Source organism: Salmo trutta, chromosome 1 (assembly GCF_901001165.1).
Source record: "Salmo trutta chromosome 1, fSalTru1.1, whole genome shotgun sequence".
NCBI lineage: Eukaryota > Metazoa > Chordata > Actinopteri > Salmoniformes > Salmonidae > Salmo > Salmo trutta.
Window position 1 is genome coordinate 73,998,821 of NC_042957.1, and position 18,540 is coordinate 74,017,360.

The 18,540-nt window shown below is 48.8% G+C and overlaps 1 protein-coding gene across 1 annotated transcript in view; it reads left to right on the forward strand.

Annotated features, from left to right (window-relative positions):
• Nucleotides 1–18,540, forward strand: part of LOC115207442 (protein HID1-like) — an 86,401-nt gene that overhangs the window by 31,974 nt on the left and 35,887 nt on the right. The window contains exons 5-8 of the mRNA XM_029774519.1: nucleotides 15,615–15,721; nucleotides 17,058–17,171; nucleotides 17,384–17,594; nucleotides 18,432–18,488. Coding sequence (XP_029630379.1) covers nucleotides 15,615–15,721; nucleotides 17,058–17,171; nucleotides 17,384–17,594; nucleotides 18,432–18,488 — 489 coding nt within the window. The remainder of the gene's footprint in view (nucleotides 1–15,614; nucleotides 15,722–17,057; nucleotides 17,172–17,383; nucleotides 17,595–18,431; nucleotides 18,489–18,540) is intronic.

Genomic DNA, 18,540 nt, shown 5'->3' on the forward strand with positions numbered 1-18,540 from the left:
ATCCTTACAGTTTTAGAGATAGCTAACAGGCTGTACCCTTACAGTTTTAGAGGTAGCTAACAGGCTGTACCCTTACAGTTTTAGACGGTAGCCAATAGACTGTACCCTTACAGTTTTAGAGGTAGCTAATAGGCTGTATCCTTACAGTTTTAGAGGTAGCCAATAGACTGTACACTTACAGTTTTAGAGGTAGCTAACAGGCTGTATCCTTACAGTTTTAGACGGTAGCCAATAGGCAGTACCCTTACAGTTTTAGACAGTAGCCAATAGGCTGTATCCTTACAGTTTTAGACAGTAGCCAATAGACTGTATCCTTACAGTTTTAGACGGTAGCCAATAGACTGTATCCTTACAGTTTTAGTGGTAGTTAACAGGCTGTATCCTTACAGTTTTAGAGGTAGCTAACAGGCTGTACCCTTACAGTTTTAGACAGTAGCCAATAGACTGTATCCTTACAGTTTTAGAGGTAGCTAATAGGTTGTATCCTTACAGTTTTAGAGGTAGCTAACAGGCTGTATCCTTACAGTTAAGGACAGTAGCTAATAGGCTGTACCCTTACAGTTTTAGAGGTAGCTAACAGGCTGTACCCTTACAGTTTTAGACAGTAGCCAATAGGCTGTACCCTTACAGTTTTAGAGGTAGCTAACAGGCTGTATCCTTACAGTTTTAGACAGTAGCTAATAGGCTGTATCCTTACAGTTTTAGACGGTAGCCAATAGGCAGTACCCTTACAGTTTTAGAGGTAGCTAATAGGCTGTACCCTTACAGTTTTAGACGGTAGCCAATAGGCAGTACCCTTACAGTTTTAGAGGTAGCTAATAGGCTGTACCCATACAGTTTTAGACGGTAGCCAATAGGCAGTACCCTTACAGTTTTAGAGGTAGCTAATAGGCTGTACCCTTACAGTTTTAGACGGTAGCCAATAGGCAGTACCCTTACAGTTTTAGAGGTAGCTAATAGGCTGTACCCTTACAGTTTTAGACGGTAGCCAATAGGCAGTACCCTTACAGTTTTAGAGGTAGCCAATAGACTGTACCCTTACAGTTTTAGAGGTAGCTAATAGGCTGTATCCTTACAGTTTTAGACGGTAGCCAATAGACTGTACCCTTACAGTTTTAGAGGTAGCTAATAGGCTGTATCCTTACAGTTTTAGAGGGTAGCCAATAGACTGTACCCTTACAGTTTTAGAGGTAGCCAATAGACTGTACCCTTACAGTTTTAGAGGTAGCTAATAGGCTGTATCCTTACAGTTTTAGACGGTAGCCAATAGACTGTACCCTTACAGTTTTAGAGGTAGCCAATAGACTGTACCCTTACAGTTTTAGAGGGTAGCCAATAGACTGTATCCTTACAGTTTTAGACGGTAGCTAATAGGCTGTATCCTTACAGTTTTAGAGGGTAGCCAATAGACTGTACCCTTACAGTTTTAGACGGTAGCCAATAGACTGTACCCTTACAGTTTTAGAGGTAGCTAATAGGCTGTATCCTTACAGTTTTAGAGGTAGCCAATAGACTGTATCCTTACAGTTTTAGAGGTAGCCAATAGACTGTACCCTTACAGTTTTAGAGGTAGCTAATAGGCTGTACCGTTACAGTTTTAGAGGGTAGCCAATAGACTGTATCCTTACAGTTTTAGAGGTAGCTAATAGGCTGTATCCTTACAGTTTTAGACGGTAGCCAATAGACTGTACCCTTACAGTTTTAGAGGTAGCTAATAGGCTGTATCCTTACAGTTTTAGACGGTAGCCAATAGACTGTATCCTTACAGTTTTAGACGGTAGCCAATAGACTGTACCCTTACAGTTTTAGACGGTAGCCAATAGACTGTACCCTTACAGTTTTAGAGGTAGCTAATAGGCTGTATCCTTACAGTTTTAGAGGGTAGCCAATTGTAACGTTTGTCGTCGTGAGATGAGGAAGCGGACCAAAACGCAGCTGGGAGCGAATACATGTTTATTTAACACACTAGAATTAAACATGTACACAAAATCAAGGAAAAACTGCCAATACGTTACGTGCTCAAATAACGAGACAACAACCCACAAACATCGTGGGGGAAAAGGAACTTAAATGTGATTCCCAATCAGACTTCACAAGCGACAGCTGTCTGATTGGGAAATCACCCCGAGCCCAACATAGAAATAAAACACAAAGAAAGGCTATAACCAAAACATAGAAAATAAAGCATAGAAATGCCACACCCTGACCAAAATAGCAGAGTTCACCTGGTCAGGGCGTGACACCAATAGACTGTACCCTTACAGTTTTAGACGGTAGCCATTAGGCTATAGTGGCTATTGGAGCACCATGTTGGCCTACAGGTAGACAGGTAGCCTGATCTCAGATCTGTGTGTGCTGCATAGCCAGAACTGTTTCTGTAGAGAGCAGTAAGACAGGTAGCCTGGTCCCAGGTCTGTGTGTGCTGCATAGCCAGAACTGTTTCTGGAGAGAGCAGTAAGACAGGTAGCCTGATCTCAGATCTGTGTGTGCTGCATAGCCAGAACTATTTCTGGAGAGAGCAGTAAGACAGGTAGCCTGATCTCAGATCTGTGTGTGCTGCATAGCCAGAACTGTTTCTGGGGAGAGCAGTAAGGCAGGTAGCCTGATCCCAGATCTGTGTGTGCTGCATAGCCAGAACTGTTTCTGGGGAGAGCAGTAAGACAGGTAGCCTGATCCCAGATCTGTGTGTGCTGCATAGCCAGAACTGTTTCTGGGGAGAGCAGTAAGACAGGTAGCCTGATCCCAGATCTGTGTGTGCTGCATAGCCAGAACTGTTTCTGGGGAGAGCAGTAAGACAGGTAGCCTGATCCCAGATCTGTGTGTGCTGCATAGCCAGAACTGTTTCTGGGGAGAGCAGTAAGACAGGTAGCCTGATCCCAAATCTGTGTGTGCTGCATAGCCAGAACTGTTTCTGGAGAGAGCAGTAAGACAGGTAGCCTGGTCCCAGGTCTGTTTAGGCTTTTGCCTACTCCATTGTCATTGTCAAGCATGACAATTTCATAAGAGAGTTGAAACAGACTGGCACCCAGGCTACAAGACAGGTACTAGGATCATCTCTGAAATCTCAAGAGACTCCGTTGACAGGTCAGGTAGGGCTGCTGTCTGACTTAACACCAGGAAGAAGGAAACAGTCTCTATGACTCTTTCACCTTTCTAGACAGAGAGGAATGCAGGTGGAAACCTTTCAAGCATAGTCTCAGTAATTCCAGACCTAGGGCAACAGCACTGTAAACTGTAACACTGGTACATTGATGGAGGCAACACATCTGTCTACAGAGACTAGGTCAAGCAGCAGAACTAAGCATAAGATCCAGTATTTCCCTGAACAGCATTGACAGTATTGAAGACAGCTGGTTGGAGATGGATAGAAGTGACATTATGTAAACCTGAAGACATCAGGATGCAAAGTGACATACTCTACCAACTGACCCACACGGTACCATGCTCTACCAACTGAACCACACAGCACCATGCTCTACCAACTGCACCACACAGCACCATGTTCTACCAACTGAACCACACGGTACCATGCTCTACCAACTGCACCACACAGCACCATGTTCTACCAACTGAACCACACGGTACCATGCTCTACCAACTGAACCACACAGCACCATGCTCTACCAACTGAACTACACAGCACCGTGTTCTACCAACTGAACCACATGGCACCATGCTCTTCCAACTGAACCACACAGCACCATGCTCTATCAACTGAAGCACATGGCACCATGCTCTACCAACTGAACCACACAGCACCATGCTCTACCAACTGAACCACAAAGCACCATGTTCTACCAACTGAACCACACAGCACCATGCTCTACCAACTGAACTACACAGCACCGTGCTCTACCAACTGAACCACACAGCACCATGCTCTACCAACTGAACCACACAGCACCATGCTCTACCAACTGAACCACAAAGCACCATGCTCTACCAACTGCATCACACAGCACCATGTTCTACCAACTGAACCACACAGCACCATGTTCTACCAACTAAACCACACAGCACCATACTCTACCAACTGAACCACACAGCACCATGCTCTACCAACTGAACCACATGGCACCATACTCTACCAACTGAACCACACAGCACCATGCTCTACCAACTGAACCACATGGCACCATGCTCTACCAACTGAACCACACGACACCATGTTCTACCAACTGAACCACAAGGCACCATACTCTACCAACTGCACCACACAGCACCATGTTCTACCAACTGAACCACACAGCACCATGCTCTACCAACTGCACCACACAGCACCATGCTCTACCAACTGAACCACAAAGCACCATGCTCTACCAACTGCATCACAAAGCACCATGTTCTACCAACTGAACCACACAGCACCATGTTCTACCAACTAAACCACACAGCACCATGTTCTACCAACTGAACCACACAGCACCATGTTCTACCAACTGAACAACACAGCACCATACTCTACTAACTGAACCACACAGCACCATGCTCTACCAACTGAACCACATGGCACCATGCTCTACCAACTGAACCACACGGCACCATGTTCTACCAACTGAACCACACAGCACCATGCTCTACCAACTGAACCACACAGCACCATGCTCTACCAACTGAACCACAAAGCACCATGCTCTACCAACTGCATCACACAGCACCATGTTCTACCAACTGAACCACACAGCACCATGTTCTACCAACTAAACCACACAGCACCATACTCTACCAACTGAACCACACAGCACCATGCTCTACCAACTGAACCACATGGCACCATACTCTACCAACTGAACCACACAGCACCATGCTCTACCAACTGAACCACATGGCACCATGCTCTACCAACTGAACCACACGACACCATGTTCTACCAACTGAACCACAAGGCACCATACTCTACCAACTGCACCACACAGCACCATGTTCTACCAACTGAACCACACAGCACCATGCTCTACCAACTGCACCACACAGCACCATGCTCTACCAACTGAACCACAAAGCACCATGCTCTACCAACTGCATCACAAAGCACCATGTTCTACCAACTGAACCACACAGCACCATGTTCTACCAACTAAACCACACAGCACCATGTTCTACCAACTGAACCACACAGCACCATGTTCTACCAACTGAACAACACAGCACCATACTCTACTAACTGAACCACACAGCACCATGCTCTACCAACTGAACCACATGGCACCATGCTCTACCAACTGAACCACACGGCACCATGTTCTACCAACTGAACCACATGGCACCATACTCTACCAACTGCACCACAAAGCAACATGTTCTACCAACTGAACCACACAGCACCATGCTCTACCAACTGAACCACACAGCACCATGCTCTACCAACTGAACCACACAGCACCATGCTCTACCAACTGAACCACACGGCACCATGCTCTACCAACTGAACCACACAGCACCATGCTCTACCAACTGAACCACACGGCACCATGCTCTACCAACTGAACCACACAGCACCATGTTCTACCAACTGAACCACACAGCACCATACTCTACCAACTGAACCACACAGCACCATGCTCTACCAACTGAACCACATGGCACCATGCTCTACCAACTGAACCACACGGCACCATGTTCTACCAACTGAACCACACGGCACCATACTCTACCAACTGCACCACACAGCACCATGTTCTACCAACTGAACCACACAGCACCATGATCTACCAACTGAACCACACAGCACCATGCTCTACCAACTGAACCACACAGCACCATGCTCTACCAACTGAACCACATGGCACCATGCTCTACCAACTGCACCACACGGCACCATGCTCTACCAACTGCACCACACAGCACCATGTTCTACCAACTGAACCACACGGTACCATGCTCTACCAATTGAACCACACGGTACCATGCTCTACCAACTGAACCACATGGCACCATGCTCTACCAACTGAACCACACAGCACCATGCTCTACCAACTGAACCACACAGCACCATGCTCTACCAGCTGAACCACAAAGCACCATGCTCTACCAACTGCATCACACAGCACCATGTTCTACAAACTGAACCACACAGCACCATGCTCTACCAACTGAACCACACAGCACCATGCTCTACCAACTGCACCACACAGCACCATGTTCTACCAACTGAACCACACAGCACCATGCTCTACCAACTGCACCACACAGCACCATGTTCTACCAACTGAACCACACGGCACCATGCTCTACCAACTGAACCACACAGCACCATGCTCTACCAACTGCACCACACAGCACCATGCTCTACCAACTGAACCACAAAGCACCATGCTCTACCAACTGCATCACACAGCACCATGTTCTACCAACTGAACCACACAGCACCATGTTCTACCAACTAAACCACACAGCACCATACTCTACCAACTGAACCACACAGCACCATGCTCTACCAACTGAACCACATGGCACCATGCTCTACCAACTGAACCACACGGCACCATGTTCTACCAACTGAACCACATGGCACCATACTCTACCAACTGCACCACACAGCACCATGTTCTACCAACTGAACCACACAGCACCATGCTCTACCAACTGCACCACACAGCACCATGCTCTACCAACTGAACCACAAAGCACCATGCTCTACCAACTGCATCACAAAGCACCATGTTCTACCAACTGAACCACACAGCACCATGTTCTACCAACTAAACCACACAGCACCATGTTCTACCAACTGAACCACACAGCACCATGTTCTACCAACTGAACAACACAGCACCATACTCTACCAACTGAACCACACAGCACCATGCTCTACCAACTGAACCACATGGCACCATGCTCTACCAACTGAACCACACGGCACCATGTTCTACCAACTGAACCACATGGCACCATACTCTACCAACTGCACCACAAAGCAACATGTTCTACCAACTGAACCACACAGCACCATGCTCTACCAACTGAACCACACAGCACCATGCGCTACCAACTGAACCACACAGCACCATGCTCTACCAACTGAACCACACGGCACCATGCTCTACCAACTGAACCACACAGCACCATGCTCTACCAACTGAACCACACGGTACCATGCTCTACCAACTGAACCACACAGCACCATGTTCTACCAACTGAACCACACAGCACCATACTCTACCAACTGAACCACACAGCACCATGCTCTACCAACTGAACCATATGGCACCATGTTCTACCAACTGAACCACACAGCACCATGCTCTACCAACTGAACCACACAGCACCATGATCTACCAACTGAACCACACAGCACCATGCTCTACCAACTGAACCACACAGCACCATGCTCTACCAACTGAACCACATGGCACCATGCTCTACCAACTGCACCACACGGCACCATGCTCTACCAACTGCACCACACAGCACCATGTTCTACCAACTGAACCACACGGTACCATGCTCTACCAACTGAACCACACGGTACCATGCTCTACCAACTGAACCACATGGCACCATGCTCTACCAACTGAACCACACAGCACCATGTTCTACCATCTGAACCACACAGCACCATGCTCTACCAACTGCACCACACAGCACCATGTTCTACCAACTGAACCACACAGCACCATGCTCTACCAACTGCACCACACAGCACCATGTTCTACCAACTGAACCACACAGGACCATGCTCTACCAACTGAACCACACGGCACCATGTTCTACCAACTGAACCACACAGCACCATACTCTACCAACTGCACCACACGGCACCATGTTCTACCAACTGAACCACACAGCACCATGCTCTACCAACTGAACCACACGGCACCATGTTCTACCAACTGAACCACACGTTACCATGTTCTACCAACTGAACCACACGGCACCATACTCTACCAACTGCACCACACAGCACCATGTTCTACCAACTGAACCACACAGCACCATGCTCTCCCAACTGAACCACATGGCACCATGCTCTACCAACTGAACCACACAGCACCATGCTCTACCAACTGAACCACACAGCACCATGCTCTACCAAATGCACCACACAGCACCATGCTCTACCAACTGAACCACATGGCAACATACTCTACCAACTGCACCACACAGCACCATGCTCTACCAACTGAAGCACACAGCACCATGCTCTACCAACTGAACCACACGGCACCATGCTCTACCAACTGAACCACACAGCACCATGCTCTACCAACTGAACCACACAGCACCATGCTCTACCAACTGAACCACACGGCACCATACTCTACCCACTGCACCACACAGCACCATGTTCTACCAACTGAACCACACAGCACCATGCTCTCCCAACTGAACCACATGGCACCATGCTCTACCAACTGAACCACAAAGCACCATGCTCTACCAACTGCATCACACAGCACCATGTTCTACCAACTGAACCACACAGCACCATGTTCTACCAACTAAACCACACAGCACCATACTCTACCAACTGAACCACACAGCACCATGCTCTACCAACTGAACCACATGGCACCATACTCTACCAACTGAACCACACAGCACCATGCTCTACCAACTGAACCACATGGCACCATGCTCTACCAACTGAACCACACGACACCATGTTCTACCAACTGAACCACAAGGCACCATACTCTACCAACTGCACCACACAGCACCATGTTCTACCAACTGAACCACACAGCACCATGCTCTACCAACTGCACCACACAGCACCATGCTCTACCAACTGAACCACACAGCACCATGCTCTACCAACTGCATCACAAAGCACCATGTTCTACCAACTGAACCACACAGCACCATGTTCTACCAACTAAACCACACAGCACCATGTTCTACCAACTGAACCACACAGCACCATGTTCTACCAACTGAACAACACAGCACCATACTCTACCAACTGAACCACACAGCACCATGCTCTACCAACTGAACCACATGGCACCATGCTCTACCAACTGAACCACACGGCACCATGTTCTACCAACTGAACCACATGGCACCATACTCTACCAACTGCACCACAAAGCAACATGTTCTACCAACTGAACCACACAGCACCATGCTCTACCAACTGAACCACACAGCACCATGCTCTACCAACTGAACCACACAGCACCATGCTCTACCAACTGAACCACACGGCACCATGCTCTACCAACTGAACCACACAGCACCATGCTCTACCAACTGAACCACACGGTACCATGCTCTACCAACTGAACCACACAGCACCATGTTCTACCAACTGAACCACACAGCACCATACTCTACCAACTGAACCACACAGCACCATGCTCTACCAACTGAACCACATGGCACCATGCTCTACCAACTGAACCACACGGCACCATGTTCTACCAACTGAACCACACGGCACCATACTCTACCAACTGCACCACACAGCACCATGTTCTACCAACTGAACCACACAGCACCATGATCTACCAACTGAACCACACAGCACCATGCTCTACCAACTGAACCACACAGCACCATGCTCTACCAACTGAACCACATGGCACCATGCTCTACCAACTGCACCACACGGCACCATGCTCTACCAACTGCACCACACAGCACCATGTTCTACCAACTGAACCACACGGTACCATGCTCTACCAATTGAACCACACGGTACCATGCTCTACCAACTGAACCACATGGCACCATGCTCTACCAACTGAACCACACAGCACCATGCTCTACCAACTGAACCACACAGCACCATGCTCTACCAGCTGAACCACAAAGCACCATGCTCTACCAACTGCATCACACAGCACCATGTTCTACAAACTGAACCACACAGCACCATGCTCTACCAACTGAACCACACAGCACCATGCTCTACCAACTGCACCACACAGCACCATGTTCTACCAACTGAACCACACAGCACCATGCTCTACCAACTGCACCACACAGCACCATGTTCTACCAACTGAACCACACGGTACCATGCTCTACCAACTGAACCACACAGCACCATGCTCTACCAACTGCACCACACAGCACCATGCTCTACCAACTGAACCACAAAGCACCATGCTCTACCAACTGCATCACACAGCACCATGTTCTACCAACTGAACCACACAGCACCATGTTCTACCAACTAAACCACACAGCACCATACTCTACCAACTGAACCACACAGCACCATGCTCTACCAACTGAACCACATGGCACCATGCTCTACCAACTGAACCACACGGCACCATGTTCTACCAACTGAACCACATGGCACCATACTCTACCAACTGCACCACACAGCACCATGTTCTACCAACTGAACCACACAGCACCATGCTCTACCAACTGCACCACACAGCACCATGCTCTACCAACTGAACCACAAAGCACCATGCTCTACCAACTGCATCACAAAGCACCATGTTCTACCAACTGAACCACACAGCACCATGTTCTACCAACTAAACCACACAGCACCATGTTCTACCAACTGAACCACACAGCACCATGTTCTACCAACTGAACAACACAGCACCATACTCTACCAACTGAACCACACAGCACCATGCTCTACCAACTGAACCACATGGCACCATGCTCTACCAACTGAACCACACGGCACCATGTTCTACCAACTGAACCACATGGCACCATACTCTACCAACTGCACCACAAAGCAACATGTTCTACCAACTGAACCACACAGCACCATGCTCTACCAACTGAACCACACAGCACCATGCGCTACCAACTGAACCACACAGCACCATGCTCTACCAACTGAACCACACGGCACCATGCTCTACCAACTGAACCACACAGCACCATGCTCTACCAACTGAACCACACGGTACCATGCTCTACCAACTGAACCACACAGCACCATGTTCTACCAACTGAACCACACAGCACCATACTCTACCAACTGAACCACACAGCACCATGCTCTACCAACTGAACCACATGGCACCATGCTCTACCAACTGAACCACACGGCACCATGTTCTACCAACTGAACCACACGGCACCATACTCTACCAACTGCACCACACAGCACCATGTTCTACCAACTGAACCACACAGCACCATGCTCTACCAACTGAACCACACGGCACCATGCTCTACCAACTGAACCACACAGCACCATGCTCTACCAACTGAACCACACGGTACCATGCTCTACCAACTGAACCACACAGCACCATGTTCTACCAACTGAACCACACAGCACCATACTCTACCAACTGAACCACACAGCACCATGCTCTACCAACTGAACCACATGGCACCATGCTCTACCAACTGAACCACACGGCACCATGTTCTACCAACTGAACCACACGGCACCATACTCTACCAACTGCACCACACAGCACCATGTTCTACCAACTGAACCACACAGCACCATGATCTACCAACTGAACCACACAGCACCATGCTCTACCAACTGAACCACACAGCACCATGCTCTACCAACTGAACCACATGGCACCATGCTCTACCAACTGCACCACACGGCACCATGCTCTACCAACTGCACCACACAGCACCATGTTCTACCAACTGAACCACACGGTACCATGCTCTACCAACTGAACCACACGGTACCATGCTCTACCAACTGAACCACATGGCACCATGCTCTACCAACTGAACCACACAGCACCATGTTCTACCATCTGAACCACACAGCACCATGCTCTACCAACTGCACCACACAGCACCATGTTCTACCAACTGAACCACACAGCACCATGCTCTACCAACTGCACCACACAGCACCATGTTCTACCAACTGAACCACACGGTACCATGCTCTACCAACTGAACCACACGGCACCATGTTCTACCAACTGAACCACACAGCACCATACTCTACCAACTGCACCACACGGCACCATGTTCTACCAACTGAACCACACAGCACCATGCTCTACCAACTGAACCACACGGCACCATGTTCTACCAACTGAACCACACGTTACCATGTTCTACCAACTGAACCACACGGCACCATACTCTACCAACTGCACCACACAGCACCATGTTCTACCAACTGAACCACACAGCACCATGCTCTCCCAACTGAACCACATGGCACCATGCTCTACCAACTGAACCACACAGCACCATGCTCTACCAACTGAACCACACAGCACCATGCTCTACCAAATGCACCACACAGCACCATGCTCTACCAACTGAACCACATGGCAACATACTCTACCAACTGCACCACACAGCACCATGCTCTACCAACTGAACCACACAGCACCATGCTCTACCAACTGAACCACACGGCACCATGCTCTACCAACTGAACCACACAGCACCATGCTCTACCAACTGAACCACACAGCACCATGCTCTACCAACTGAACCACACGGCACCATACTCTACCCACTGCACCACACAGCACCATGTTCTACCAACTGAACCACACAGCACCATGCTCTCCCAACTGAACCACATGGCACCATGCTCTACCAACTGAACCACACAGCACCATGTTCTACCAACTAAACCACACAGCACCGTGCTCTACCAACTGAACCACACAGCACCATGCTCTACCAACTGAACCACACGGCACCATACTCTACCAACTGCACCACACAGCACCATGTTCTACCAACTGAACCACACAGCACCATGCTCTCCCAACTGAACCACACAGCACCATGCTCTACCAACTGCACCACACAGCACCATGCTCTACCAACTGAACCACATGGCACCATGCTCTACCAACTGAACCACACAGCACCATGCTCTACCAACTGAACCACACAGCACCATTCTCTACCAACTGAACCACACGGCACCATACTCTACCAACTGCACCACACAGCACCATGTTCTATCAACTGAACCACACAGCACCATGCTCTACCAACTGAACCACACAGCACCATGTTCTACCAACTGAACCAAATGACACCATGCTCTACCAACTGAACCACACAGCACCATGTTCTACCAACTGAACCACACAGCACCATGCTCTACCAACTGAACCACACAGCACCATGCTCTACCAACTGCACCACACAGCACCATGCTCTACCAACTGAACCACACGGCACCATACTCTACCAACTGCACCACACAGCACCATGTTCTACCAACTGAACCACACAGCACCATGCTCTCCCAACTGAACCACATGGCACCATGCTCTACCAACTGAACCACAAAGCACCATGTTCTACCAACTGAACCACATGACACCATGCTCTACCAACTGAACCACACAGCACCATGTTCTACCAACTGAACCACACAGCACCATGCTCTACCAACTGAACCACACAGCACCATGCTCTACCAACTGCACCACACAGCACCATGCTCTACCAACTGAACCACACGGCACCATACTCTACCAACTGCACCACACATCACCATGCTCTACCAACTGAACCACAAAGCACCATGTTCTACCAACTGAACCACACGGTACCATGCTCTACCAACTGAACCACACGGCACCATGTTCTACCAACTGAACCACACAGCACCATACTCTACCAACTGCACCACACGGCACCATGTTCTACCAACTGAACCACACAGCACCATGCTCTACCAACTGAACCACACGGCACCATGTTCTACCAACTGAACCACACGTTACCATGTTCTACCAACTGAACCACACGGCACCATACTCTACCAACTGCACCACACAGCACCATGTTCTACCAACTGAACCACACAGCACCATGCTCTCCCAACTGATCCACATGGCACCATGCTCTACCAACTGAACCACACAGCACCATGCTCTACCAACTGAACCACACAGCACCATGCTCTACCAAATGCACCACACAGCACCATGCTCTACCAACTGAACCACATGGCAACATACTCTACCAACTGCACCACACAGCACCATGCTCTACCAACTGAAGCACACAGCACCATGCTCTACCAACTGAACCACACGGCACCATGCTCTACCAACTGAACCACACAGCACCATGCTCTACCAACTGAACCACACAGCACCATGCTCTACCAACTGAACCACACGGCACCATACTCTACCCACTGCACCACACAGCACCATGTTCTACCAACTGAACCACACAGCACCATGCTCTCCCAACTGAACCACATGGCACCATGCTCTACCAACTGAACCACACAGCACCATGTTCTACCAACTAAACCACACAGCACCGTGCTCTACCAACTGAACCACACAGCACCATGCTCTACCAACTGAACCACACGGCACCATACTCTACCAACTGCACCACACAGCACCATGTTCTACCAACTGAACCACACAGCACCATGCTCTCCCAACTGAACCACACAGCACCATGCTCTACCAACTGCACCACACAGCACCATGCTCTACCAACTGAACCACATGGCACCATGCTCTACCAACTGAACCACACAGCACCATGCTCTACCAACTGAACCACACAGCACCATTCTCTACCAACTGAACCACACGGCACCATACTCTACCAACTGCACCACACAGCACCATGTTCTACCAACTGAACCACACAGCACCATGCTCTACCAACTGAACCACACAGCACCATGTTCTACCAACTGAACCAAATGACACCATGCTCTACCAACTGAACCACACAGCACCATGTTCTACCAACTGAACCACACAGCACCATGCTCTACCAACTGAACCACACAGCACCATGCTCTACCAACTGCACCACACAGCACCATGCTCTACCAACTGAACCACACGGCACCATACTCTACCAACTGCACCACACAGCACCATGTTCTACCAACTGAACCACACAGCACCATGCTCTCCCAACTGAACCACATGGCACCATGCTCTACCAACTGAACCACAAAGCACCATGTTCTACCAACTGAACCACATGACACCATGCTCTACCAACTGAACCACACAGCACCATGTTCTACCAACTGAACCACACAGCACCATGCTCTACCAACTGAACCACACAGCACCATGCTCTACCAACTGCACCACACAGCACCATGCTCTACCAACTGAACCCACGGCACCATACTCTACCAACTGCACCACACATCACCATGCTCTACCAACTGAACCACAAAGCACCATGTTCTACCAACTGAACCACATGACACCATGCTCTACCAACTGAACCACACAGCACCATGTTCTACCAACTGAACCACACAGCACCATGCTCTACCAACTGAACCACACAGCACCATGCTCTACCAACTGCACCACACAGCACCATGCTCTACCAACTGAACCACACGGCACCATACTCTACCAACTGCACCACACAGCACCATGTTCTACCAACTGAACCACACAGCACCATGCTCTCCCAACTGAACCACATGGCACCATGCTCTACCAACTGAACCACAAAGCACCATGTTCTACCAACTGAACCACACAGCACCGTGCTCTACCAACTGAACCATACAGCACCGTGTTCTACCAACTGGTCTACAGAGGACCACCTTAGGTCTCCCTGTGAAATTGTGTACTGACTCGTTGTTTGCTTCATATGGTGTATTCATTGTTTTAGATGACTGAACAATGATGTGATGGTGTAGGGAGCAGTAGTAACTCTCTCCCAGTAGTTATTGGGATTGATGGTCCCATGATGATGTCACCATCCTACAGGACTCTGTGGAGGACATGCAGACCATGGACAGCTGTGAGTATATCTGGGAGGCAGGGGTGGGGTTCGCTCAGTCCCCCCCACTCAACTACATCCACGACCTCAACAGGTGAGTCACAGTGATGAGAGTCCTTATGTTGACGTCTGTGTTCTGATGAGCTTTATGATCCTCTTTCTATCCTCTGTCTCTCTCTTTTTCTCTCTCTACCTCCACTATCTCTCTCTCTGTCTCTTTCTCTCTCTACCTCCACTATCTCTCTCTCTGTCTCTCTCTCTACCTCCACTATCTCTCTCTCTGTCTCTACCTCCACTATCTCTCTCTGTCTCTCTCTCTCTACCTCCACTATCTCTCTCTCTCTCTGTCTCTCTCACTCTCTCTCCACTATCTCTTTCGCTCTCCCCCTCCCCCCGCTCTCTCTCACTCTCCCCCGCTCTCCCCCCACTCTCTCCACTCTCGCTCTCCCCCGCTCTCCCCCCACTCTCTACCTCTCTCTCTCCCCACTCCTTTCAATTCAATTTCAATTCAACTTAAGGGATTTATTGGCATGGGAAAGCAAGTGAAATAGATAATAAACAAAAGTGAAATAAACAAAAAATGTACACTCACAAAAGTTCCAAAAGATTAAAGTCATGTCTAATGTCATATTATGTATATATACCGTGTTGTAACGATGTGCAAATATTTAAAGTACAAAAGGGAAAATAAATAAACATAAATATAGGTTGTATTTACAATGGTGTTTGTTCTTCACTGGTTGACATTTTCTTGTGGCAAAGGTCACAAATCTTGCTGCTGTGATTGCACACTGTGGTATTTCACCCAATAGATATGGGAATTTATCCAAATTTGATTTGTTTTTGAATTCTTTGTGGGTCTGTGTAATCTGAGGGAAATATGTGTCTCTAATATGGTCATACATTTGGCAGGAGGTTAGGAAGTGCAGCTCAGTTTCCACCTAATTTTGTGAGCAGTAATAGCAAGCAATAGCAAGGCCATGCTCACCAAGTCTGTACATAGTCAAAGGTTTCCTTAATTTTGGGTCAGTCACAGTGGTCAGGTATTCTGCCACTGTGTACTCTCTGTTTAGGGCCAAATAGTATTCTAGTTTGCTCTGTTTTTTTGTAAATTCTTTCCAATGTGTAAATTCTTTCCAATGTGTCAAGCAATTATCTTTTAATTTCTCATCATTTGTTTGGGTCAAATTGTTTTGCGTTTTCTCTCTCTCTCTCTCCCTCCCTCCCTCCCCCTCTCTCTCTCTCTCTCTCTCTCTCTCTCTGTCTCTCTCTCTCTGTCCCTCTGTCTCTCTCTCTGTCTCTCTCTCTGTCTGTCTCTCTCTCTCTCTCTCTCTCTCTCTGTCTCTCTGTCTCTCACTCTCTGTCTCTCTCTCTCTCTCTCTCTCTGTCCCACAGTGAACCTCTTTCTATGTATGATTTTGCCCACTCAGGACGGAGCTGCTGAGGCTGCTGCTGACCTGTTTCTCTGAGGCCATGTACCTCCCTCCCTCCTCAGACACCATCCTCAACCCCTGGGTCAGCTTCTTCTGCTCCACAGAAAACAGGTGAGGTGCACACACACACACACACACACACACACACACACACACACACACACACACACACACACACACACACACACACACACACACACACACACACACACACACACAAACACACACACACGCAATCCAACACAAACATACACCAAACCACATCATTTCCCCCTAACAATAACTGACACAAATGATTATTTCCCTCTGTCCACCTACCTCAGGCATGCCCTGCCTCTCTTCACCTCCCTGGTAAACGTGGTGTGTGCCTACGACCCGGTGGGCTATGGCATCCCCTACAATCACCTGCTCTTCTCCGACTACCGGGAGCAGCTGGTGGAGCAGGCCGTGCAGATCCTCATCGTCACCCTGGAGCACGATGGAGGAGGGCTGGCCCACCGACCCCCATCTCCCTCCAGCATGGAGGACCAGGATGTAAGGCCAGGACCCTTCTGTACAGGGGGAGGGTGATGCTGTGTGTGTGTGTCTCTCTGTCCATGTGTGTGTGTCTCTCACATTTAATTCAACATACATTGTGCTAACATTCACCTTCAGAGACCAGGGGTCTGTCATGATCCATTGTGCTAACATTCACCTTCAGAGACCAGGGGCCTGTCATGATCCATTGTGCTAACATTCACCTTCAGAGACCAGGGGCCTGTCATGATCCATTGTGCTAACATTCACCTTCAGAGACCAGGGACCTGTCATGATCCATTGTGCTAACATTCACCTTCAGAGACCAGGGGCCTGTCATGATCCATTGTGCTAACATTCACCTTCAGAGACCAGGGGCCTGTCATGATCCATTGTGCTAACATTCACCTTCAGAGACCAGGGGCCTGTCATGAACCATTGTGCTAACATTCACCTTCAGAGACCAGGGGCCTATCATGATCCATTGCGCTAACATTCACCTTCAGAGACCAGGGGCCTGTCATGATCCATTGTGCTAACATTCACCTTCAGAGACCAGGGGGGCCTGTCATGATCCATTGTGCTAACATTCACCTTCAGAGACCAGGGGGGCCTGTCATGATCCATTGTGCTAACATTCACCTTCAGAGACCAGGGGGGCCTGTCATGATCCATTGTGCTAACATTCACCTTCAGAGACCAGGGGCCTGTCATGATCCATTGTGCTAACATTCACCTTCAGAGACCAGGGGCCTGTCATGATCCATTGTGCTAACATTCACCTTCAGAGACCAGGGGCCTGTCATGGCCCTCAGTTGTTGCTGTTACATAATTTTTCTCTCTGTCTCTCTGCAGTCTGTGGGCCCTGACAACCTGTTTGTAAACTACCTTTCAAGAATTCACAGGGAAGAGGTACAGTCATTCTTCTTGTTGTCATATTTTTCACACATTTCAAAGCAAATCA